At 41.5% G+C, this 26,187-nt stretch overlaps 1 protein-coding gene across 1 annotated transcript in view; it reads left to right on the top strand.

Moving 5' to 3' along the window:
- Positions 1 to 25,197, top strand: part of LOC136863891 (uncharacterized) — a 410,801-nt gene extending 385,604 nt beyond the window's left edge. The window contains exons 3-5 of the mRNA XM_067140292.2: positions 11,637 to 11,844; positions 19,308 to 19,473; positions 24,938 to 25,197. Coding sequence (XP_066996393.2) covers positions 11,637 to 11,844; positions 19,308 to 19,473; positions 24,938 to 24,967 — 404 coding nt within the window. The 3' untranslated portion in view covers positions 24,968 to 25,197. The remainder of the gene's footprint in view (positions 1 to 11,636; positions 11,845 to 19,307; positions 19,474 to 24,937) is intronic.
- The last annotated feature ends 990 nt before the right edge of the window (positions 25,198 to 26,187 follow it).

The following is a 26,187-nucleotide window of genomic DNA, read 5'->3' on the forward strand; positions in this document are numbered from 1 at the left end:
CCAGCTAACGCACTAACCACTACACCATAAAGGCGGACTTTTCCTTTTTCTGCTGTAAGAATGGAGAGATTTACCATACAGCGTTGTTCTGGGGCGTAGTTCAACTGTACTTTCCTTCTTCCGGGCTTTTTTCACCTAATGTGTTATATTTAAATAAATGTGTGTATTAAAATGAATACACCCAGCCCCCGAGCTAAAGAAATCAATCCGACAAAGTTATAATCCCTGACCCGACCGGGAATCGAACCTGGGGTCCTATGCACCCAAGTCCACTACGCTGACCATTCATTAGAGGAGCCAGACGTATAGTTCAATTGTCTATTAGAATAAAATAGGCACAGTAGTATCAAACTCATTGTCAATAATTTAATATTAATATTAATAAAGCAATAACATCCTAGCTTAATCCCTTGGCAGTTGAGACTTGGGATAAGTGAAAGTTCGTCTAAAAAGGAGTGCGTAAAGTTGGATGATAAAATGTTATAAATAAAATTCCTCGTGAATATGTTAGTGTAACATCATAGTACCAAATACAACGAATGTTCGTGAAAACTCTTTAATTTTTTCTTGCTTTTTATTGCAATCTCGAAGCTACGATTGTGTTTTCCTTTACCTCCACATACCCTACCTTGAAATCACTAAATAATCAAACCATTGTATTATAGCCACTACTTTGCTATGCTTGCCCTCCTTCTCCTCAGCCCGCCCACCACCTCCGTCTAGGTGTGTCGCACCTGCTTCTCATCCAAAGCCGTCGGGTTAGATTCCCGGCCAGGTCAGGGATTTTTACCTCGATCTGAGGGCTATTTCACGGTACACTCGGTCTACATGATCACAGTTGAGGGGGTATCAGACTGTGAGATAGCGGCACTGGTCTAGAATGCCGAGAGGATTCGACGTGCTGACCACTCGTCACCTCGTAATCTGCAGGCCTTCGGGCTAAGCTGCTGTCTGTTGGTAGACCAAGGCCCATCAGGGTTGTAATGCTATGCTTTTTCAGCGCTGTCTAAAAATCTCCTAGGTAGCCTACACCTTTCTTTCGCTCAACATTATCAATACTAGGCTGAGTAGCTCAGGTACTAGAGCTGGGTTCGATCCCGGCTCAGTCGATGGCACTTGAAGGTGCTGAAATGCGTCAGCCCGTGTCGGTAGATTTTCTGGCACGTAAAACATCGGGGTCTTCGAAAGCACTAATTGCAGTTAGTGAGACGTAAAAATTATTATTATTATTATTATTATTATTATTATTATTATTATTATTATTATTATTATTATTATTATTATTATTATTATTATTATTATTACACCATTGAAGTAGCTTTTCCGACGGGTTCATTTCAAACTCAGCCTTCATTTCTTGCTTAAGAATATCCTCTTGCCATTGTCATCCCTTCTTTTGTCCGGTGTCCTGATGGAAGTGTTCATTCCACTTTGGCAGCACTAACATTTTCAGTTAGCAGTCAAAGTCGAAGAAGAACGTTCAGAAGCATGTTACAACCTAAGTGTACAGTGTATAACTTTTTACGCGACTTTGTACATTTTGAGTAAGTGTATAAATTAAGTGAAGTAGAACTAGTAAGAAAATGGCCATGGCCCATATTCTTGAACGAGTGAACTCAATCGACTAGTTAAGTCAGCTGGGCAACTTGTAAAAGACGCTGTATGTGTTAAGATCTATCATTGCAAGGCCCCTCACAACTCGGTGCATGCCGTATCCTGCCATCACACTACCGCTAGCGCCCGGTCGATTTCTAAAGCAGCCTCAAGTATCGGAAAGTAGCGACAGTTTGCTAATCCAGTGCACAAAAGTGAAGTTCGCCAAGAACCGTTAAAGGGTGAAATATATTTAGGTAACTTGTAATCTTGTAAAGGAGACAGAAGAGAGAGTGTTAGCTTCGCTACTTACCTCAGGAAATCCTGAGTTCAAGTCTAGTAAGAGAGTATAGTGAGGGGTAACAATAACATCTTTGACGCATTCCACCCCAGGGATGGTGCTTGATATATGAACATTAGTCACTTTTCACAGTATAGACAGTTTTAAAGATTCCACGTGTCACAATAATAATAATAATAATAATAATAATAATAATAATAATAATAATAATAATAATAATAATAATAATAATAATAATAATAATAATAATAATAATAATAATTGTTACGGGGTTCTCGTGGAACAGAGAGGTGAAAGAAGGTGCGGACATGAATGGGACTATCTACTACAACCAAAAGATTAATTAAAAGCCTTAAAATTAAAGATATTTCTTTACTCTTCTTTTTTTTTTAAAGAAAAACATGAACACCAAGTCGCTAAGCGATGGCACAAGATTCCAGGTACAGTACTTTAAGTACAAGATAGGAGAAATCAGAAAGCCAACAAAATTTGCTAATTGAAGCTCACGGTTTTTATAAAAGTTACAGGAGTACCATTGCTCCATTCACTTCAAGAGTCAAGGAGACAGGTCTCCCACTTCCTTTTACAGAATTGAAATAACACTACTACAACAATGGAAAGAGCCTCTACGCTCTATGAATATCTAGGAGGCTACGCTACAAGCTAATACCTTTACTGCCAGAGCCTATTTGCTCACTAAAATTCACACTTTCAGGCCTCTCGAAGCACAACCTACATTTTACTAGTTCAAACAGACATCACTGTCTTCAACACTCAACAGTTTACCTACTTAACATAAAAGTTTTTATAGGAGTATATAATACTCAACCTACCGGCCTTGTTGGGAAAGAAAAACACACGTTAAAGTTACTGGCCCAAAAATCAAAATGCTGCGGAGACAAATATTTGCACTCCTTGAAATTTGCACACAAGATAAAACACTATGTGCTCCTGGCCCGAAGTTACAGGGGCTAATCCCATTCTACAGATGTGGCTAGATGGAGAAAATTTATGTTCCATGGATACATATAGAAAACAGTTACAGAAACATAGTCACCTCAAATACAAGTTGATAGGGAACTCATGAGGGTGTCACACTCTCTATTCCCGAATTTCAGCTAAGTGCTTTTCGGCTGGTTTTGAAATTTACATTGGAAGGTGAAGTTTACATTATTGAAGATTGGAAATTAAAGTTACGTTCTTAAGGACAGGAAACTTTCCACTCGGGTTAGCTTTCAGAGGCTATCACCTAGTTAGTACATGGCTGCCACTACCTTATTGCGCTGGACTGCTCGATGAAGAGCGAAACGCCCCCGCCTCCACTATTAGCACACACTCAGTACCCTCGACGACGATCAAGAAGACAAGGTAGCTCGAAAACTGGCCAGCTTTTATACCCGAGAGGAAGGTTCGGGAGAGATCTGGACGAATGCCCGACACACCCCCAGTTTTTTATTTGCCAAATAAATATGTAAAAGAAAACCCTGATTGGTTGAAAACTAAATACCCAAAATTTATAATTGGTTACTTTTAAAGTTGACGGAAAGAGATCGAAGTGTGGACAACTGTGATACACAAAAAGGAAAAGAAATCCAGTCAGTTTAGGAAACCTTAAAATAACACATTACTCTATCACTTTAGTAGTGAAATCTGTTGACCAACGTCCCAACTTCTTGCACTAGTTGTTTCAAGTCTTAGGAGTAAGATGTCAGTTCACAAGGCCCTTGATTTGAATGCACGGGGCGGGTATAACCTCACGGTACAATAATAATCATGCCCGCCTCTGTGGTGTAGTGGTTAGTGCGATTAAATGCCACCTCCGGAGGCCCGGGTTCGATTCCCGGCTCTGTCACAAAGTTTGAAAAGTAGCACGAGGGCTGGAACCAAACTTAAGGCCACGGCCGCTTCCTTCCCTCTTCCTTGTCTATCTCTTCCAGTCTTCCTATCCTCCACAAGGCCCCTATTCAGCATAGCAGCTGAGGCCGCCTGGGCGAGGTACTGTTCCTCCTTCCCGATTGTATACCCTGACCCAAAGTCGCACACTCCAGGACTCTGCCCTTGAGGCGGTAGAGGTGGGATCCATCGCTGAGTCCGAGGAAAAAACCAACCACGGAGGGTAAACGGATTGAAAAAGAAAGAGAGAGAAAATAATAATAATATTTTTCTTTCTTTTTCTGACACGTAACCCGCTCCCTGGTTGAATCGCTGGGGCGAAATGTGTCGAACATGTAGACCTTGCCGAATTTTACGGCCTGAAGCCCTTCTCGATGCCAACCCTACGTGGAAGAATATATTCATTCTTGCGTGTTTCTGTTGTGGTTGGTAGTGTAGTGCGTTGTGTATGAACGAAGAGGTGTGTATTGATTCGAACACAACCCCCGGTCCCCGAATCAGAGGAACAGACACGACAAAAATCCATGACGCGAGCACACGACCCTTTGGACCGAAGGCCTCTACGTTCTCTATTCAGCCAAGGAGCCAGATAATCATCATCATTGTTTAACGTACCTTCACATACTTTAGACACTAAGAGACGCCGAGGAGCCGAGTTTTGCTCCACAGGAGATCTTTAACGTGGCGAAACCTACGTCATGGAGTTGTTAAACACCTCAAATTCGTCTTCTCTCAACTAGGAGTGAACCCACTATTTTTGAGGCTAAATATCCACGACTACCCAACTGTACCATTGTGGTCGCCTGTCAACATAGTAGTTTAACTTGTGGTCTTATAAGCTTATTTGTTACAATAATAATAATAATAATAATAATAATAATAATAATAATAATAATAATAATAATAATAATAATTTGCTTCAGCTTATACCAATTATTTCTGGGTCGCTGGAGTACCCAGGCTAATTTTGAATTTAGTTGGGAGTTTAAGACCTATTCCATTCCCGACGCCACGTAATTTTTGAGGTGAAAATAATAATAATAATAATAATAATAATAATAATAATAATAATAATAATAATAATAATAATAATAATAATAATATGGCCTCAGCTCCTGTTCAGGCAATTTTATTTGAGGCCATCTACTCTATCTGCTTATCAGTTTCTGTCTATGCGGAGTAAAACGCATTTCTGTCAGGCGATATGACTGGATTTCAATGAATGGTGTCGGATAAAAAACAAATGTGTCACCAAAGATCTTTTAGACGCCGACATCCTACGACACTGTTCCACAATGGAAAGCATCAGTACTTGTATATTTATATGTAATAAGTACGTCCAAATGTTTGACAACAGTGTGTACCCGGCAAACCTCGAGATGTAGTTAAAGGAAGTGTCTCAGATCCATTAAAACGGCGCACATAGACGCGTTCTTTTATTGTTGGTCGAGTTTATGCTACGAAGTAAAAAAACTTCGAAAGTGCAAATATTCAACTTTGTCTGTTTCTTAAAACTTCTTCAGAAACTTCCATAATGCTAACGGCAGAGTTTTGAGGCTCTACGATGAAGAGATCAAAGGTATTTCAATAGCATCAGCGTTTTAAAGAAAGCAGAGAATCCATCACCAATGATGTGTAAATGAATAATTTTCGGAAGTCTATCTGCCGTACCCGGCCTGAGATGTGGCAGAGTAGACAATGGTAATTTCTCCGCCTGTACAGTACATCACTCTGTACTTCCTTCGAAGCATCTTGCTAATCATGGAACTTCTATACTTCGACATTTCGACATACTATCTATTCACCCGACTTAGAGCCTGTGACTTTTATACCTTTCCGAGTCTGAAAAAAACTGAAGGAAATATTTTAGGTGACAAAGTCTATAAAAGCAGGCTACATACATTCCAACATCAGCATAACGCTCATATTCAGGATTATAGCTCCGAAACTAAAGATCATACCTGAATGATTAATGGATCATTTAATTGAAACTGTAGGGCATGAGAGATAATATAACACTCGGCGGCTCTCAGTTAAATATACGGGACAGGAGAGGGCTTAAAAATAGTGACGATTTTCAGGTATATGATTTGGTTTGCAATTGATTACACCGAAAGCAAATGACATACGAAGTTGGTTAACATGTCTAAAGATTGATAAATTAATGCCTGATGTTCATAAAACAAAATAGTATGACTCCTTGGTTGAGGCCTTCTGTTATAAGGGTCCCGGGTTCGGTTCCCGGCCGGCTCAGGGATCTTTAATCGCGCCTGCTTAATTATTCTGGCTCTGGAACTGTGGGTTTGTGTATGTCCCAAACCTCTTCTCTTCAAACTCAGACAATACACCACATTACCAACCACCACAGAAACAGGGTATAGTAATTATATCCCTCCACATAGGTTTGGTGTCAGGAAAGGCATCTGTCCGTGAAACAGGGCCAAATTGCCATTTGCTACACACTTTACACCCGCGCCCCCACAGGTGTGGGGAAAATCGGTAGTAGAAGAATAAGAAGATTCAAATAATAACGTGGTCCGAATCCCTAAAGAATAATACGGCAAAAGAGACGCCCACAATTGTTTTGGAATATCGACTACCGGTATTTGATCGTCTAAATATCAATTCTGACATCTGATATGATAAAACCATTTATCACAATACAACGGTTGCCCTACGGTCCTTAGAGATAAAGTTATGTGGGGGTACCACTGCGGTAGACTTAGTACAATTAGGGTGTACGAAATTCTTACCAAATGTTTTGAAATATGACCTATTTGGTATCACTGGAAATAGGAATTTGAATAGGATTGAACTGTGCCAACATTACACTCCCTAGACTTCGACTTCACAAATTATAACCGTACGTAATTAAACATACAGCCGGCTAGTATGGAATAATAAGGAATGTGCATGCTCGGACTATATAATTAACCACACGTGCCGCTAAGCGACCAGTCGGATAAATTAGTTCACAGTAACTAGCATCAACAACATGAGAGCCCTAAATATAAAATCAGTTAATCGAATTTTATTTATTTATTTGTTATTTATTTACTTATTTAATCTATTTATTTATTTAACCTCCTGAGGCCCAGAACGTTTATCTTCTGACCGAGCTCGATAGCTGCAGTCACTTAAGTGCGGCCAGTATCCAGTATTCGGGAGATAGTAGGTTCGAACCCCACTGTCGGCAGCCCTGAAAATGGTTTTCCGTGTTTCCCATTTTCACACCAGGCAAATGCTGGGGCTGTACCTTAATTAAGGCCACGCCCGCTTCCTTCCCACTCCTAACCCTTTCCTGTCCCATCGTCGCCGTAAGACCTATCTGTGTCGGTGCGACGTAAAACAACTAGCAAAAAAAAAAGTTTCTCATCTGGTCAAACGTCATAAAAGTGTATACTTCTTTAACGGTGTCTTGGTGGGAGACAGCGAAGTGAGAAGCATATCACACCAAGGTAAATGAATTCCCAAAAAATAAAACACCAACAAAAGGTTGATTTTTATTTATCATATTTTAAAAATATTTCTTTTACAGGATATTCTATTTTTAAACAGTGTCCTTTTAAAAGGACACCAGGCCTCAGGAGGTTAAGTACACTACCCATTTCTTCTTCTTCTTCTTCTTCTTCTTCTTCTTCTTCTTCTTCTTCTTCTTCTTCTTGTCGTTTGGGCCTACTGAGGACCACAGGGCTTGTTTCGACTCATAGTATGGAAATTCTGTCTCTTCTTTGCCCAGAAAGCTTTCATCTTCTGGCTGTGTGCTTGTTTCCTTTCCTCGGTCCACTTCGGTCGGGTGGTGCCTGTACTCTGTCTGCTGGTGAGAGACTCTGGAAAGACACCTTGAAAGGTTAACTGCCGGAATAATACACGATCCTGTATGGTTTGCTCTGAAATCCCCAGCTGTCCTAAGTCGGACTTCACTGTGGTGATCCATTTATTTTTGGACGCTTTCTCTCTGCCTGCAGTGGTAAAGATCTTGCTGGTAAGTCTGTAAGTACTCATACGAGTCAAATGCCCATAGAAAGTCAATCGCCTCTTCCTCATGGATGTAACTATGTCTTCTTGATGGTCATAGATCTCTTTGTTGTGCCTTATCCTGTAAGTACCATCCCCTTCTCCTATTGGTCCTAAAATCCTCCTTAGTATTTTTCGTTCCTTGAGCTATAGCTTCCTCAGTGGACCTTTTCTGTTCATCAGAAGACACTCAGAGGCGTACAGTACGGACGGTCTTACTACTGAATTGTAATTTTGGAGTTTAAAGTTCTTAGAGAGGCACTTGGATGTATAGATGCTCTTACAGGTATGGTAGATCCTTTCCAACTTGGTGCATCTGGTGTCTATTGCTAATGTCTCATTCTCGGTTGCTGAAATCCACTCCCCTAGGTACTTCACTGCTGGAACCTTACGAATGGTGGTGTTTTCCAGTGGCATAGTTGGTGGGCCTCCCTTTGTGTTAGTCATGAACTCAGTTTTCTTTATATTGACCCTCAAGCCGGTTTTAGCTGCTATGGTATAGAGGCTCTGTAGCTGGTGAGTAGCTTCTTCTATGTTGTTGGATAATAAGGTAAGGTCGTCGGCAAAGGCCAGACTAGGTACACTGAGATTATCTTTCTTGTAGCCAATTTGCAGTCCACCTCCTGGAGGTAATGTGGCAGTCCATTCCCTGATAATCTTCTCTAGAACGCAATTAAAGAGAATGCAAGAAATTCCATCACCTTGTCTAACTAACTCCTGTTTGGATAGAGAAACTCTCTGAGAGCTCACCTCTAAACTTTACTTTGGAGGTGGTGTTCTTCAGCGTAGCCTGGATTAGTCTGGTGGTCTTCTCATCCAGGCCTAATTCCCATAGGGTGGAGAAGAGGGTCTGCCTATCTATTGAATCATATGCCTTCTGGAAGTCCACTAGTATGACTACCCATTGGTGTCCGCCACGATTCTTGTACCTCAGGATTGTCTTGAGGTTCTTTATCTGCTCTGTGCAAGATCTATTTGCGCGAAAACCAGCCTGATATTCACCTAATTGGGAATCCAGTTGACTGACCACTCTGGTTTGCAGGGCTTTAGAAAATATCTTGTACGTAACCGATATTAGAGAGATGCCTCTGTAGTTGTCGAGGTCTATCTTACTACCTTTCTTGTGTAGAGGATGGATCACCGCTGAGGTCCATTCCTCAGGTAAGGTCTCCGTTGCCCAAATATCCTCTATGATCTGATGGATGCTTTGTATGGATTGTTCGTCAGCATGTTTCCACATCTCCGCTACTATACCGTCTTCACCTGAGGCCTTGTTGTTCTTTAGGCTCTTGATAATCTCCTTTATTTCTTCAATGGTTGGCGGTGTGGAGTCTTGGTTTCTGGAAAGAGGCTCAGACAATGGGAGTCTCTCTTTAGGTTCCTCTGCGTTGAGGAGCTGTTTGAAATACCCTGAAAGAGTATTGGTACAATCCTTGTTGTTGAACTGAAGCTTCCCATCAGGTCCACGAAGATGAAGGGAAGGAGCTGTGTATTTCGTTGTCTGTTTTCTGAGTTCTCTGTAGAAATCTCTTGAGTTGTGCCTCGTAAAGTCCTCCTCCGCCTGTTGTATTAGAGCCTTGTTATGGCTCTTCTTAGCCTGTCGTACTATACTGGCAGTTATTTTCCTTTGAGTAAGGAAGGCCTGGTAGTTAGCCTCATTTTTGCATTGGTTCCACGTGACCCAGGCTCTGCGTCTATCTTCTATAGCATGGTCACATGTAGTGGTCCACCATGGATGTTTTCCTTTATTGGATGAGGCAGGCATGGTCTTCTGAGCAGCGTCCAGTAGAGCTTTTTGTAGGTTGGGCCACCCTTGCTTGTGTGTGTTTTCTTTCAGAGTGACTTTGAAATCACAGTCTTCATCACTCAGTCGGAGAGTGTTGAACTTTGGTATTTTATCCTTTCTGCCGACATTCAGTGACCTCCTCAGTGGTTGTAGGATGGTTTTTACCAGAGATAGATAATGGTCCGAGTCTAAGTTAGCACCCCTTAGCACCTTGACATTCTGAATCTCATTGTGATGCTTTTTGTCCATGGCCACATGGTCTATCTGGAATTCACCTAGTAGTGGATTTGGGCTCTTCCATGTCTTCGCCTTCCTAGGCAGGTGTTTGAAGGCAGTTGATTTTAGGACAAGACCATATTTGTCACAAAGGTCTATAAGACGTTCTCCGTTCTTATTTGTCCTCTTATGGGCTGGATAGAGGCCCACTATCCTGAGATATTTTTTCTCCTTTCCTACTTGTGCATTGAAATCACCCATCAGTATGGTGGTGTGATGTTATGGGATCTTGTCCAGGGCTTCTTCTAGAATGCTCCAGTATTGTTCAACTGCTTCCAGGTCATTTCTATTTGTGTCGTTTGTGGGTGCATGGAAGTTCATTATGGTATATGCCCTTTTGCGAAACCTCAAAGATATTGAGGAGGTCCTACCATTAGTTGAAGTGAACCCTATTATGTGATCAATCATGCTGTGATGAACAGCAAAGCCAGTGCCAAGATGTGGGACTGGCTTCATCACCCTGATGCCTGGTTTCCCTTTGTATATTCTGTATCCTTGGGATTCAAATGCATCTTCGTATGTGAATCGTGTTTCTTGTAGTGCTGCAATCTTGATGTTATATTTGTTCAGCACGTCTAGAGTCTGTTTAAGTTTACCAGTCTTTAGCAACGAGTTGATGTTCACCGTAGCCAAGTAGGTGATATTTCTCTTTCTTTTCTGCTATTGTTTGCATGGTGGAGTACATGAAGGTGCAGGCTCCGCAGAATCCGATGACCTGCTTGCCCCATCACAAGTGGGGGTGGATTTGTTACCACCTGGGGTATTCTTTGTATTAATGTTTCCTTTCATGTTTGAATCCAACGAGTATGTAGATGAGGCCAGCCTAGCGGGTGACGGTTTGTCTACTCAAGGTTGTTAACCCTGAGGAGAAAAAATGAAGGGACCCGACACCTTGAAAAATGAAGGTATCTGCCAAAGAAAGACCAGGGCCACGAAGGGCATGAAAATGTAAGACTCCCTAGCCCTCGGAAACCTAAGAGCGTCGGGGTCGTAAAAGAACAAGAGTTGACCAAACAAGGTCAGATAGGACAGATAAAAGTGAGGAGCCTGGCACAACTAAGTGAAAGCAATGCCAGGACTCAGCTAAGGGCCCCGTGGTCGCCAATCCACGCTCCAAATTTCATAGCCCCTGGGGCCCCTTTTAGTCGCCTCTTACGACAGGCAGGGAATACCGTGGGTGTTATTCTACCGCCCCCACCCACAGGGGGACACTACCCATTTAATTATTTCTTGACACATAAATGAACAATATCACCAAACGTACAAAATATATCTAACTACAAGCTTCTTTGCTTACTTCCTATACGCCAGGTAAGATGTGCATTTCTAACACTTTGCTTAGGCGAATACGGAGACTATATGAAGAAATAATGTTACCAATGATATGACGTATTAAGATTTACTAAAAACGTGAGTTAAATAAATTTGTGCTGTCAGTGGTTCTGCTTCCATATTTATTGTATAATCCTCGTATTTCATTTCTAATCTCATTAGCAAGTATTATGTCACACAAATAATATAAGTTTCTTTACATTTCATAAATATTAGTGTACTTTATCATTAACCCGTAGTGTTCGCAATGGAGGGTGAAAGAACTGGCTAGATTATTTCATGATCATTGTCCTCTTTTCTCTTGAGATTTTCCTAAAACCAGATAATTTATGATTGTGTATCATGACTATCCATATTTCAGGAAACAAACTTTAAAAGCACATTACGAACCAAAGAAAAGCCACTGCAACTCAAACATACATGTATTTCCGTTCGCAGCGCACGGCAAAAGGAGTGGGAATCCCGGTCAAGTCCTCGTACCTCCACCTTCAGACACTGGGGACGGAATGGAAGAAGGAGGTGAAGCTAGCCCTGATGACACAAGGTGGATCCTCTCCAAACTGGTAGTACCCTCCCGCAGCCAGTGGCGACAACTGGAAGCTGCCAAGAGTCGTGCTGGCGAGGAAGGAGATAGACTTGCATCGAGGTAAGTTCAATATTAATCCGAATATTATCACATTCATGTCCTCAGTTGGCAATAGATAGTTATTTAGAGGAAAACAGGTAACTCCGCACGTCTTAGACACCGTGTCCGACGTGTGAAGTTAAGTGGTAGATCATTGACACTCTGGTTGTGACTAGACGGCCAAACGAGATACCTCGCAATTTTTCAGAACACATTTTATATACCAGATGGCTCTAGAACGCCCACTTTCTACTTATAAATGTCCCGCATGCACAAATGGTGAATGGGTTGTCTACCAACTGATTTTCACAGGGGAACTACAGCCAGCGGGCAAGTTACGTCAGAATATAAAGAGATAAGAAGCTGTTTGTAAAAACCTTGTTATCTTATCTGCTAATTCCTTCGTTTATTTTCTTTAATTATTAATATAATTATTGACGGAAATACGCACAAAATGCTGTTCGTCGCGGCTAACCAATTTGAGTAGCACTGCGGCAAGTAATGGAGACTTTGCATGTGCTGTGAGGAAGGGTAGTACGGGTACATGTTTTCTTTGCCAAGGTCGTGGCCCTTGTCGCTCGCATTCATCAGTCTGGCAGTCTCTTTAGTGCCTTTTAGTTCCTTAGTGTGTATTCAAAAACAAATAATTCTGTGAGCTTGCAACCGGGAGACAGTGGTTTCGAATCCCACTGTCGGCAGCCCTGAAGATGGTTTTCCGTGGTTTCCCATTTTCACATCGGGCAAGTGCTGAGGCTGTACCTAGTTTAAGGAAATGGTCACTTCCTTTCCACGCGTAGCCCTTTCCTGTCTCATCCTATCTATGTCACTGTGACGTAAAGCCAATTGTAAAAAGAGTATTCAATTGTAATTGTATTTCAACGGGAGATAATACCAACATTCCTTTCACTGGGCTAAATTATTTCTTTGTGTTATGTTATTTATTAAGTAAATGTATTTAACCTGCCCCGTAGTATGTTTTTGAGACCTGGTGAAAATTTTATTATACAGCTTTGAATCAAAATCTAAAAAAAAAACTGTTACGAATAATCCCCGGGCGGGTTAATTACATTTACATATAAAATAACATAATACAAACGAAAGAATTTAGTCCGGTGAAAGTAAAGTTGGTGTTCTCTCGCGTTGAAATTACAATTAGGCTACAATTAAATATATCTTTTTTTTTTACAATTGAATTTACGTCGCACCGACACAGATAAAACTTATGGGAAGGAAGCGGCTGTGGCCTTAATCAAGGTACAGCCCCAGCATTTGCCTAGTATGAAAATGGAAAACAACGAAAAAACCATCTTCAGGGCTGCCGACAGTGGGATTCGAAACCACTATCTCCCGAATGCAAGCTCACAGCTGCGCACCCGTAACCCCACGGCCAGCTCGCCCGGTACAATCGCCCGGTACGGCATGATTATGTAATTAAAAATAATTTAGTATTTGAATACACACTAAGAAACTAACAGACACTAAAGAGATTGCCAGACTGATGAATGCGCGCGGCGAGCGGGTGAATTATAACTCAGTGGCCACGACCTTGTCAAAACAATATGTACCCTTACCACATTCCTCACAGCACATGCAAAGTCTCCACTACTTGCCGTAGCGCTATACAAATCGGTTAGCCGCAACAAACGGCGTTTTGTGCGTCTTTCCGCCAATAATTATGTTAATTAAAGAAAATAAAGCAAATAATTAGCATGTAAGACAATGCTTGTACAAATAGCTTTTGTTTAAATAATTCCTAGTTCCAGCTGGCTAAAGAGGAATAAAATGTAATGTTTACTCTACAAAGTCGGTGGGGGAGGCTGGGGCGACTGTCCCTCCTCGCCCTGCCGCCTAATCGCCGCTACTGTTTGTAGACACGCCAAAGATGCAGTAAGGGAAATCTAATAACTTCTTAATTCATACACGTGTAGACATTACACTCTATAAAAGAGTTGATTGTCTTTTTCTTTCTTTCGTAATCTGTTTACCCTCCAGGGTTGGTTTTCCCTAGGACTCAGAGAGGGATCCCACCTCTACCGCCTAAAGGGCAGTGTCCTGGAGCGTGAGACATTGGGTCAGGAGATACAACTGGGGAGAATGACCAGTACCTCGCCCAGGCGGCCTCACCTGCTATGCTGAACAGGGGCTTTGGTGGGGGATGGCAAGATTGGAGGGATAGACAAGGAAGAGGGAAGGAAGCGGCCGTGACCTTAAGTTAGGTAGCATCCCGGCATTTGCCTGGAGGAGAAGTGAGAAACCACGGAAAACCACTTCCAGGATGGCTGAGGTGGGAATTGAACGAGTCTCTACTCAGTTGACCTCCCGAGGCTGATTGGACCCCGTTCCAGCCCTCGTACCACTTTTCAAATTTCGTGGCAGAGCCGGGAATCGAACCCGAGCCTCCGTGGGTAGCAGCTGATCACACTAACCACTACACCACAGAGACGGATAAAGTTGATTGTATGAAACAAAAACTAATACTGTTCAGTGAAATACGTGCGTAGAAGGCATACGTCTGTTTGGAGCTTCTGTCGCATTCCGACCGGGTTTTCCAGTATAAAATAATGCCTGTTTTTCATCGCTGCTGAACACACTAGTCATTGTCGATATGCAGACAGCAAATATAGTGCGGCTGTACCATACACCAGCCTAGAAGTATGCGGTGGAAAACGATGTTTGCTAATGCAAGGGGTGCATTAGACAAGCGGCGCCGAATAACATGCTGCGAGCGACACTCCGATTCTTATCTCTTCATATCCTGACGTAACCTGCCCGCTGGCAGTAGTTCCCCTGTGAAAATCAGTTGGTAGACATCCCACTCATTATTTGTGCATGCGGGAGATTTATATGTAGAAAGTACGGCGTTCGGGAGCCACCTGGTATATACTCCAAATGCAACAACGACGTTCTCCCACTAACAGCAGCATTTTGGATAAAAATGGACAATGGGAAATAATGGACAATAACTCACGTGTCCATCGTGCAATTATCATCAAACACTTCCTTCGTCATGATGGTAGCTCCTGAATAGAGTACCTTACCTTTTGCCTAGATACATCTGGCATAAGTCGACACGAGCTCTTTATGGACGTTCTGACCGGCCACGTAATCTGCAAGACTTAAAATCAAACTTACGTCACATTCAGCCACTGTAAAGTGAAGCGACGGGGTCTTCAGTAACACCAATTAAGAAGTGCACTTACAGCCAACTATGCAACAACATGAATCTCATCAGTCCGTATCTAGCTCTGAAGATAAGAGGTAGTGAGTTTGGTACCTATTATGATGTGAAGTGAAAATTCATCATGTGACGAGAATGTCCAAAATAGAAAGGAACGTTGAGTGTAGAACGTATGTTGCTACTGAATAGTTGGAAGAGTTTGATGATTCAACATTCCTTGCTTTTTACCTAGTGGTTAGGGTCCGTAGCTGTGAGCTTGCATTCAGGAAATGGTGGCTTCCAATCCCACCGTCGGCATCCCTTACGATAGTTTTCAATTACTTTCCATTTTCACACTAGGCAAATGCTGAAGTTTTGCCTTAATTAGCGCACGATTGTTTCTTTCCCATTCCTAGCCCTTTCCCATATTTGCGTAACCGAAAACCTCTCATGTCTCATATCTTGACTTGGTTCACATTATTACTCCACCTATACGACAGAGGAATACTTTGCAGGAGACGCGGGTCTTGAGTGGAACTGCGACCTTCCTGACACGTCGCTTGAGAGTGGTACGGTACCCGTCGGACACGCGTCTCTTTGGAGTAGCGCCAGTTATCATACCCCGCTCTTTAACTTTGAAAAGGACTCGGAATACATTTTCTAAATACTGAAATGCCAGTCACGTCGTTTCATGTTGGTTGAATGTGAGATAGGCCTACAATAAATCACCAGCTACCAAAGAGACAATTTGTACCACGAATGTTTTATGATCTTGTGTACGGTACCGCATGCAAAGTTGGATTCTAGCAAATATCTGAGCAAAATAACATGCTACCCAGTATTAACGGTGTTAATGTGGATGTGGAAAACTTCAACTCTCAAAACCAACTATGTGACCTTGTACGGAAATGTTTTCGTTTTCGGTTTGTTGATTTTAAATTTACTCCAATTGTATTTTACCTTTATATTATGACCCTAGTCATGAAATTCACCAGAGATGTCAATCAAAAGTTAAATATCTGACTAAAAGGGAGTAAATTACAACAAGTTAAGTCATTTTTTTACCTTGGTAACCTGATGACTTCGAATAGGAGACGTCAGAATTAAGCTGTAGCTAGGATAACTCAAGGAAAGCAGGCCTTCAGTATGATGAGAAGGCTTCTGACATTAAATCTGTGGCATTGGTCCAAAGAAAACCGTTCATTAAAACCTACGTGTGGAGTGTTGCCAGGTAAGCTTCGGAAACATGAAATCTCAGGAAAGCTAACAAGGCAAAATTGAGATCATTTGAGATGTGGTGCTGGATGGTGGTGGTGGTGGTGGTGGTGGTGGTGGTGGTGGTGGTGGTGGTGGTGGTGGTGGTGGTGGTGGTGGTAGGTATCCTGTACCAAAAGAGTGAAAAGTGAGCCGATACTATGTAATATTCAAGAAAGCTACCATCTTATGGAGTCCGTTGAGAAAAGAAGAAACCAACTCTTTAGGCCCCTGATAAGACACTCCAGTGGATGCACTACCGTGCGGATGGAAGAATACCTGTTTGAAGACTAGTACAACGTTCCTGGATGAAATAAAGGAAGAAGGGCTACATCAAACTATTAAGCAATTGGCTATCAAAAGAACACAATTCACTTACTTTCATGCTACACTACAATCTCCAGGTTGAGAAGACGAAGAAGAATACTTTTGTGTTGAGTATTATGAGCTATATACTTCTTTTATGTGTGTCCGAATTCGAATCCAGAACCTCCACGTGAGAGGCAGAGACTCAACTTCTTCATCACAAGGCTGGATCAAGCGAAGTTATCCTTATCCATCTACAGTACTATTTCATTCTTCTTCCAGAACTTTTTCTGTCTTCTCCCAGAACTTCGTTGTGCATAAGTCCAGCGGTACCTCCTACACTATACGCTGCCACGAGAGTTTATAGTCCTTTAAAAAATGTGGACCAGCCAAGTGGACGAACGGTACCGAAATGTTTCACCTCAGGACGTTGTACACCTCGAGTTTTCAATTCTCTGTTGCTCTCTGAGACTTCGAGAGCTTAATTTCCTCCTCCAACACCGAAGGCTTCTTCCGTACGTCATCTCCGAGGGCTTCTTACCTTAATCCTCTGGGGCTTCATACCCGACTTTACTTCAGGAGTTCGGGCTGCTGCCCACTGGTGGGGTTGGTTTATCCCACGATTTGGGTCCACGCGTCGGAAACCCCTAGACTTCATACCACCATCCCCCACACTCTCAGCCGTCTACGCTAAACCCCTAATAATGTATCGATATCCGCAGTATAATCCCACCGCCATAGCCACAACCACCAACACCACCACCACCATCACCACCCCACAACAACAACAACGACAACATAAACAACCAAAACCTACACCTGCTCCGCATCGGCGTTCGCCGATGCACTCGCGGTCGTGTATCACACGGGAGGGTGATGCCCTCCTTCACTGATCCAAATTACTAGGTACGTTATCTCCCCGTGGCACCCAACCCCCAGTGGGAAGATGCGCAGGTTCAATACAAGAGGACAGCCCCGCACACACCTCCAGAGGAAGCTCAAGCTCTCCAGCAGCTGGCGGTTAATCGCGCACTGTCACAACTTGTAACCGCCGAAAAGCCTATACCCCTCTCCACGGAGAGCAAAACACCACCAATCCCGTTAGCACACTGCCTCTGCCACCGCCGATCGCTTATTCATCTCAAAAGCAAGATACCCCCTCAATAAACCCGGACGTTACAGCCAGCTCCAACTGGAACTCACCCTTTTCTTCTACAAAACCCCTCCCCGGAACACTGGTCTCCTGACTCCACCTTCACAACTATTCACCGCTTTACTATGCGCCGAGAGATTACTGCGAAGATCCATGATACCTCTAACGGCATCATCATCAAGGTCAACGGTGACGCAGTGGCTTTACACCTCACACAATCAATAGGAGACAATCATTTGGCTTCAAACGTCCCCTTGAAGCCCTTGTCCCAGCCTACCATGAACCCCCATGCGGCACAGCTTACTTAGCTGGGTCGTCGTGGGCTGTATCCTACCACATAAGAAGACACCATCATCACCATCATCGCGTTCCAGTAAGGAAGGCCTTCCGCATTAGAAATGAATCAGGATCCATCTTTGTGGTGCCGATACTCCTACCATCTCTGGAAGATGTGGACAGAGTTCTAGCTAGCGGCGGTAAAACCCTTCCGAGCCTTCCTACAAAAATTACCAGCTGCGAGTGATGTCTTGCATATAATCTGCACCCTAAAACTCACTGCAGCGCCAAAATACAGAAATGTGGGCATTGCTCGCAACTACATATTACCTCCGATTGCCCTAACAAACTACAAAATCCACCATACACACTACCCCACCCCCACCCCCTACGAAGCAACACGTAAGGAGACTCTCATCCCGCGTATGCCGGGCGCTGAAAAGCTCGACCTCACCTCCAAACCAACCATTAATGGTTTCCCCTTTTACGCATCATGACACACCTACAACTCCTACCCGCTCACTATCCCTACCTCCCATTTCGAAGACATGACAAGAACGTATCACCATCTCCCTGTGCAATATGCAGCCTTATAAAAATCCTCTATTCTTGAGCCTCCAAGTAACTGCAAATCAGAATTTAAACCTCCACTTTCAAACATCCCACTGCGGCCTAATACTCATTTTCATTTTACCCCTCTGGAAACCCTGGTTTAAACTCCATCTCGCTCATCCTCTTCACTCGCCCTCAGTTATAGCACTCACTCTACGATACATAGAGAATTTGGTCTTCGAAATGGGATAAGGGGTGGATCGGAGGATCACTAACAGTACTCAATCACCTGTAAATGGGTGGGTGAAATGGAAACGAATTATCATTAATATATCCCATCATCCACAAACAGCCTCTCACCCATTCATCCAACGACTCATTAATCACCTCCCCACTAACTCATTCGCACAGAGCCATATCACATCCATTCACAAACATAGGCCCATTCATATAACTGCCACTGTCATACACGTCATTCCATCATTCAGCTAAATAATACTCTATAATATATGCACACACTCCCCTTTAGCCAAGAGGCAAATAATGTCTCACATTACAACAGTCAACATCTTATTTCCCATCCCGCATCCTTTGTAACTCAGTTCAACCTCATCTCTTTGCTCGGCTAAAATAGGCTCTTTCCCTCTAGGTGGCCCGCCCCATTCCCTCAGGGTAGGGAATGAATACTTCCTTACGCAGATAGTCAAGCAAAGACAACTCATATTATTTGACTTAAGTGCCTCAGTCGATCTGTATGAGGATTAATTTGACTTCTACTGTTCCCAGATCCGGAATAATGGCCGACGACGCGGCGGGTCCTATTTTGGTTCCAGCTCCGGAGTTCCCGGAAGAGCTGAGTCCGGAAATGGCGGGAGAACTACTACTGATGGCAGCGCCTGAGGAGGAAACAGCCAGGAGGACGCCCCAGAAACTGCACCTCTACCAGATCATGGTGAGAAACTACTACTATTATTATTATTATTATTATTATTATTATTATTATTATTATTATTATTATTATTATTATTATTATTATTATTATGTTCACCTCCGTAGCTAGCATAACAGTTAGTGTTATTTCCTGCCGTCCTTGGAGGCCCGGGTTCTATTCCCGGTACTGCTAGAAATTTAAGAATGGCGGGAGGGCTGGCATGTGGTTGAAATGGTACATGCAGCTCATCTCCATTGGAGTTGTGCCTGAAAAGAGCTGCACCACCTCGGTATGAGGACACCAGTTTACTTTTACTTATTATTATTATTATTATTATTATTATTATTATTATTATTATTATTATTATTATTATTATTATTATCATTGAAAATCCACAGCTTGTTTCCAGTCATTCGACCGGGTCAGGAATGTAATGAATGAATGATGCCCCTATCTAGCGGCGAGGATAGGAATTGTGCCGGCTGCCGAAGCCTGTCACACTCCTCTGGGGCAGTGATTAATGAATGGCAGATGAAATGAGATACTGGAGAGTGTTGCTGGAGTGAAATATGACAGGAAAAACCAGAGTACCCGGAGAGAAACCTGTCCCGCCTCCACTTTGTCCAGCACAAATCTCACATGGAGTGGCCGGGATTTGAACCACGGAACCCAGCGGTGAGAGGCCGGCGCGCTGCCGCCTGGGCCGCGGAGGCTCTATTTTTTTATTATCATTATCATTGTTATTATTATTATTATTATTATTATTATTATTATTATTATTATTATTATTATTATTATTATTATTATTATTATTAGTATTATTAGTATTAGTATTATTATGTTATATAAAATACCTTATTTTTAAAATGGTTACAAGTATGTGAGAAATCATTCAGTCGTGCATCATGTTTGTAGAAATATTAGTTCATTCTAGAAATTCGAGGCACATTTGGTTGTTAACCGCAGGTACCGTTATGGGTTTGGGTATTTTATCCATTGATGTGCATTACTATAGGATTCTTAGTAGTAAAACTGTCCGGCTCCATTACTAAATGGTTAGCGTGCTGGCCTTTGGTCACAGGGTCCCGGGTTCGATTCCCGGCAGGGTTGGTAATTATAACCATCATTGGTTAATTTCGCTGGCATAGGGGCTGGGGGTATGTGTCGTCTTCATCTTCATTTCATCCTCATCACGAAGCGCAGATCACCTGCGAGCGTCAAATCAAAAGACCTGCACCTGGCGAGCCGAACATGTTCTCGGACACATCCGGCACTAAAAGCCATACGCCATTTCATTTTAGTAGTGAAACTTACTATATTCAGCCTAGGATTGTGTTAGATGTACTAGAATATGAAGTATGTACTGTCCCAGCATGTCTCTGAGTAAGTATGAAAAAATACAGAAGGAATGCTTAGGATTGCAGCTGGCAGCTCTATGATTTGCGCCACGGAGCTTTAGATTCTCAGTCCTATTTGGGGACGAACTGCTATGTACGAAAATGGTTAACCATGACATTACAACTTTCCGCATTGTGGAGTTAAGGGGATTGCCATGGCCGATTAAATAACCGGTAAGAAAAGATAAGCATCATAAGAGAAGCACAAGTGACACAAATGATAGCTGTAGGGAGCTTCAGAAAATATTTCTGAGTGAAGGCTCGAACACCGAACATTTAAGATAGTCTGACAAGTCTGACAGTCTTGTTGTTTATAAAATGACTCAGAAATCTTGTGAACCGGGACGGAAGAGGCTCACTTAGTTCATCCGTAAGGACGTGGATTCTGTTCCCCGTTAGAATGTGGAGATATTTAGATATTTAGAAAAATAATTTTCGATTCCTGAGAATTATATAACCCAGTGGTCCTATACCACAAATAAGAACGAGGTGAATTATTGGAAGCAAGATGGCATTACATAGATCCAATCATTTCGACCCTATTACCGTTAGTAGTCTACTGAGGTCACGGATAGTGAAATACGTTACTTTTCAGTCTCCCTACGACTTTCACGACCTATAAAGGAGACAGTGATTCGTTTCTTATTTTTAAGAACTCGTGTATGCAGTTTGGCTGTAAGGCAGTCTCAGTCAAAATATGCCACATTGTGAAGTTATGGTGATTGTGATGATCGAGTAAATAACCAGGGAGGAAAGATAATCATGTAAGAGAAGTACAAGTGGCACAAATACTGGTTGTAGAGAACTTCAGATAATATTCTGAGTGAAGGCCATGCGGATTAGTGTGGCATAAAATTAGCACTTTAAAAAAAATCGGGTACCAATAGAGGAAAACTCTAAGATTTTTTAATGCCACGCACCAAATACAGTATTGTAGGAGATGGACTATTTCGCGGCCTGACTTTCTATGAACTTCCAGAAAGACAGCAAAGTGAGAAAGAAAAAATGTGTAGGAAAGGTACTTCATACCAAGTTACACATGCATCGCTCTTTTGAGACCATCTTGGCTGTACTGGAGCGAGCGCAGGATTCACTCGTAACTTCTTAAGCGTAAGCTTCGAGTAATTGACATGAGAAAGAGAAAAAATGTGTAGTAAAGCTACCACATACCAAATTATACATGCATCGCTCTTTTGAGACCAACTTCGCTGTATAGGGGCGAGTGCAGGATTTACTCGTAACTTCGTATACGTAAGCTTAGAGTAATTGACATGAATTATTGCTGATTTTTTTTTTTTTTAGTTCCGTTTGGGCCTGCTATGGACCACGTGGTTCTTATCTCTAGCAGCTTTCTTCTTTGACCAGTACTCCTTCATTCTTGCACTGTGAATGTCTTTTCGCTCCTGAGTCCATTTCACACCTCCTCCCGGACGTACTGTTTTTTCTGTTAGTGACTGGAGAGAGTTTGATGTTCTGATCAACGTTCTGTACCTATTCCTGTCATAAATTTCACTGGGAGCAATGTCCAATTCTTGAAGGTCTTTTCTGACGAGTCTTGCCCACTTGGCATTAGTCGCTTTCCCTCTAGAGATGGTGTGGAAGATTCTGGAGGTGAGCCTCTGATTGTCCATTCTCATGACATGACCGTAGAAGTTCAATCTCCTCTTCCTCATAGATGTTGTAATGCTCTCCAATTGTTGGTACAGTTCGTTGTTGTGCCTGATTCTGTACTTGCCTTCTTCTTTAATGGGGCCCATGATTTTTCTCAGGATCTTCCTTTCCTTCAGCTCCTGTTTTCTAAGTTGCCTTTTTCTTACCATGTTTAGGCATTCTGAGGCATACAGTACTGACGGTCTCACTACAGTAGTGTAATGCCTGATTTTGAGGTTAAGGGAGAGGGATTTGGATTTGTACATACTCTTACATAGGTGGTAGGCATTTTCCAATTTGATGCATCTGCTGTTCATGCTGATATTTATTTATTTATTTATTTATTTATTTATTTATTTATTTATTTATTTATTTATTTATTTATTTATTTATTTATTTATTTATTTATTTATTTATTTATTTATTTATTTATTTATTTATTTATTTATTTATTTATTTATTTATTTATTTCTGACTTACATTTGTGGCGAAGATAGGGCTCATGGCCCTCTCTTCCACTTAACCACTTTTAGCAATAAAATTTTTTAAATGTAAAGAAAAGTATACAGTATTTCTACAAAGAAATAATACTTCGGACAGATAAAGTAAGATTAGGTTACCAATCAGTACGGTAATTAATGTGACAATAATAATGTAAAGAGGGAACATAACAATAAGTGGACCCACGCTACTCCACAGCATTCCTAATAAATCAGATATCTCGTCTTGATATGCCTGTCGCGCTCATATTGTTTTGCCTGCACTTTTCAATAGTTTTACGAACATTTAATACCGGTACATAATAACTGATTCATTCGTAATTTAGTTTATGCTCGACGAGGCCGAAATATAAATATTATATGCCAGAAAACTGAATCTTTAAGGTTCATTATACAGTAGTTCAAGTTTCATTGTGATACAGGTTCTCCACCAATCAGAGTTCAGATTTTCATTTGACACACCTGTTTGACCAATTAGGTAAGGATAGCATCGCACCTGCGCTCAGCGCACTAGCTTCGCACTTGTTTCCAAAATCAAACATGTCGGACACTCATATTAACATCAATGCACCTTCTACTGCCAATATGCCACAACCGCACGGCACATTCCCGCAAATTCACTTCACCAACTGTACAATAAACAATTTGTATTTGAAATACTGTAAAGCTAGGTTATTATAACCTTCTATCAATGTTTTTGTTTCAAAGCTTTGAAAACATATGACATTGTCAAGGTCTTTGATCCACTCAAGGAAAATCAATAACCCAGAGCATGCGCTCTTCGCTCTGCTATGCACTCAACTGTGAAGCCACATCTCGACAGAAATTTATGAATATTTAAAAAATAGAGTTATAATTATCATCGAGCAAACACCGTGGGTGTATTCTACTGTCTCCAACCACAGGTGGTACGCTCCCAAAGGATTGAATCAAAAGTTATTACTGTACGACGGACTAATGAATGAAAAAATGAAAACCTACAACCTGTTTTCCAGTCATTGACCGGGTCAGGGATGTAATGAATGAAGCTGATATAGGCTATTAGTACGATGGGGTCGCCACTCCCAAATTGATTTATGAATGAATGATAGATGCTATGAAATGAGAATGGATTGTGGTGCTGGAATTAAAGATGACAGGGAAAACCGGAGTACCCGGAGAAAAACCTGTCCCTCCTCCGCTTTGACGACGGACTAATACATATGGAAAATACTTTAAACAACACAGACAACTGGGTCGAAAATTATATACCCAATGCACTCACACAGAGGCTGAATGCAATATATCTCGTCCATTACTGAAACGGCTACCTTCCAGCAAGGGAGTTATTGAAAAACTTATCCCGACATTGGGCTAGTTTCAGACTTGCTTTGCTGAATGGGGGTGAAGTCTGGGTGGATTCTAGATGTCTTATTCATAAGCTAGAAATAACAGGCATGAAAGTATCGAGAACAGGTGAGTACAATGGCAGAAGGTTACTCAAAATGATGAGATAAACGCTAAGCTAGGAATGAATGTGATGGAAGAAGCTGTGTATATATGCTGGCTTAGGTAGTGTGATCATGTGAAGCGAATGGAGAAGAATAATGGACTGGAACTTAGAGGTTTAAAAAATCAGAGGCAGACATATGTTACGATTTTTAGACTCAGCCCTTTAAAGATGAAATTATAACATGTGTGTAACTGAACAATATCACAGAGATGGTTGCAAATAGAGGACTGTGGAGGCGCTTAGTTAATCCATGGAGGCTTGCAGACTGAACGCTGGAAGTCATAATGGTCTATAATGTATGTATGTATGTATGTATGTATGTATGTATGTATGTATGTATGTATGTATGTATGTATGTATGTATGTATGTATGTATGTATGTATGTATGTATGTATGTATTAAACATTGTATATCACTGACATGTTTTCTTCATTTTTCTTTCCAGAACCATGGCGCGGCAAGAAAGATGGACTAGCTACTTACCACTCCGATGAAAAGTGTCAACTATTTTCAATCACTCTTTTTTTAAATAAATTTAATCATAACCACTCTTGAGCTCTGCTCTGTCATACTTTATCTACTTTTAAACCAGTTTATAGCTAACAAGACCCCGAACGACCTCTTCTCTGCATGTTACAGAAAGGAACATTTGAATTATATATGATAATAATAAATAGCCTGCACTGTACATAACCCTTATGCAATTTCCTTCAACCAGGTAATTAAATTATTTATATAAAATAATTAATGTAGTTAGTTCACCTTTCTTTATCCGTATCCCAAATAATCCTCTTATTTAACAAGGTGCAGAGGTGACGCAAAGAACTGAAGACAATTTTATAGTAATAATCACTCTGCTCTAAACGTGAAACCTTACTATTAGAGAATGAATGTTAACATGAATAAGCTCTCTTGTTATAATGAAATGGTTCTGATTATATCATTAAGGCAATGGTGAAATAAAATAAAAATTGACTGAGATTTTATCAAATGAAGTGGGTTTAAAATTGCCCTCGGGAGGGATTCATAGCAAAACTTTTCCCTTATAATTTATTAAGCAATTTAGTAATTGAGACAGTGTTCAACTTAGAATATTGTAAGTAGTAAAATGTGAGACAACATTTGAACAAAAGGAATGTGACAGTCCATTAGTTCATAACACACCGTTTATTCACAGCAAGTTGCTAAGAGACAACAAGAAACCCCAACCAAAACAAAGTTTTGTAAGAATAATTTCAGAATATACCAAGTGTTACCGTAAACAAAGTCACAAAATTTGCAGTATATTGAAAAGACGGTGCGAGATATTTCAATAACCTAAGAATACCAGGTAAGTGAATGTATAATAACCAAAATCACACATCATTATTCAAAATTTCCATCTTTAGTACACTTGCCTTTGTGGCCACTCATCCATTGCACTACACGTCAACATATAATTCCGCTGCTGTCTTTATAACAAAACACTTCACACTGGCGATATGTGGGTGTTTCTTTTTACAGTCCATTTCCCGATCAACAAACCACAATTTGTAGTCAATAGGGTTTAGGTCCGGACTTTCAGAAAGTCAGCGGTGGAAATGAATTCCGGTGCATTGCCTTACATGCTAGGACCGAATCTGTTGCAAGTTCGAGTTCTGACCCTGGGAGACAGTATTGTTAAGATACCTGACCAGTCTCTTCAGCACTGTCTCG

Source organism: Anabrus simplex, chromosome 1 (assembly GCF_040414725.1).
Source record: "Anabrus simplex isolate iqAnaSimp1 chromosome 1, ASM4041472v1, whole genome shotgun sequence".
Taxonomy (NCBI): domain Eukaryota; kingdom Metazoa; phylum Arthropoda; class Insecta; order Orthoptera; family Tettigoniidae; genus Anabrus; species Anabrus simplex.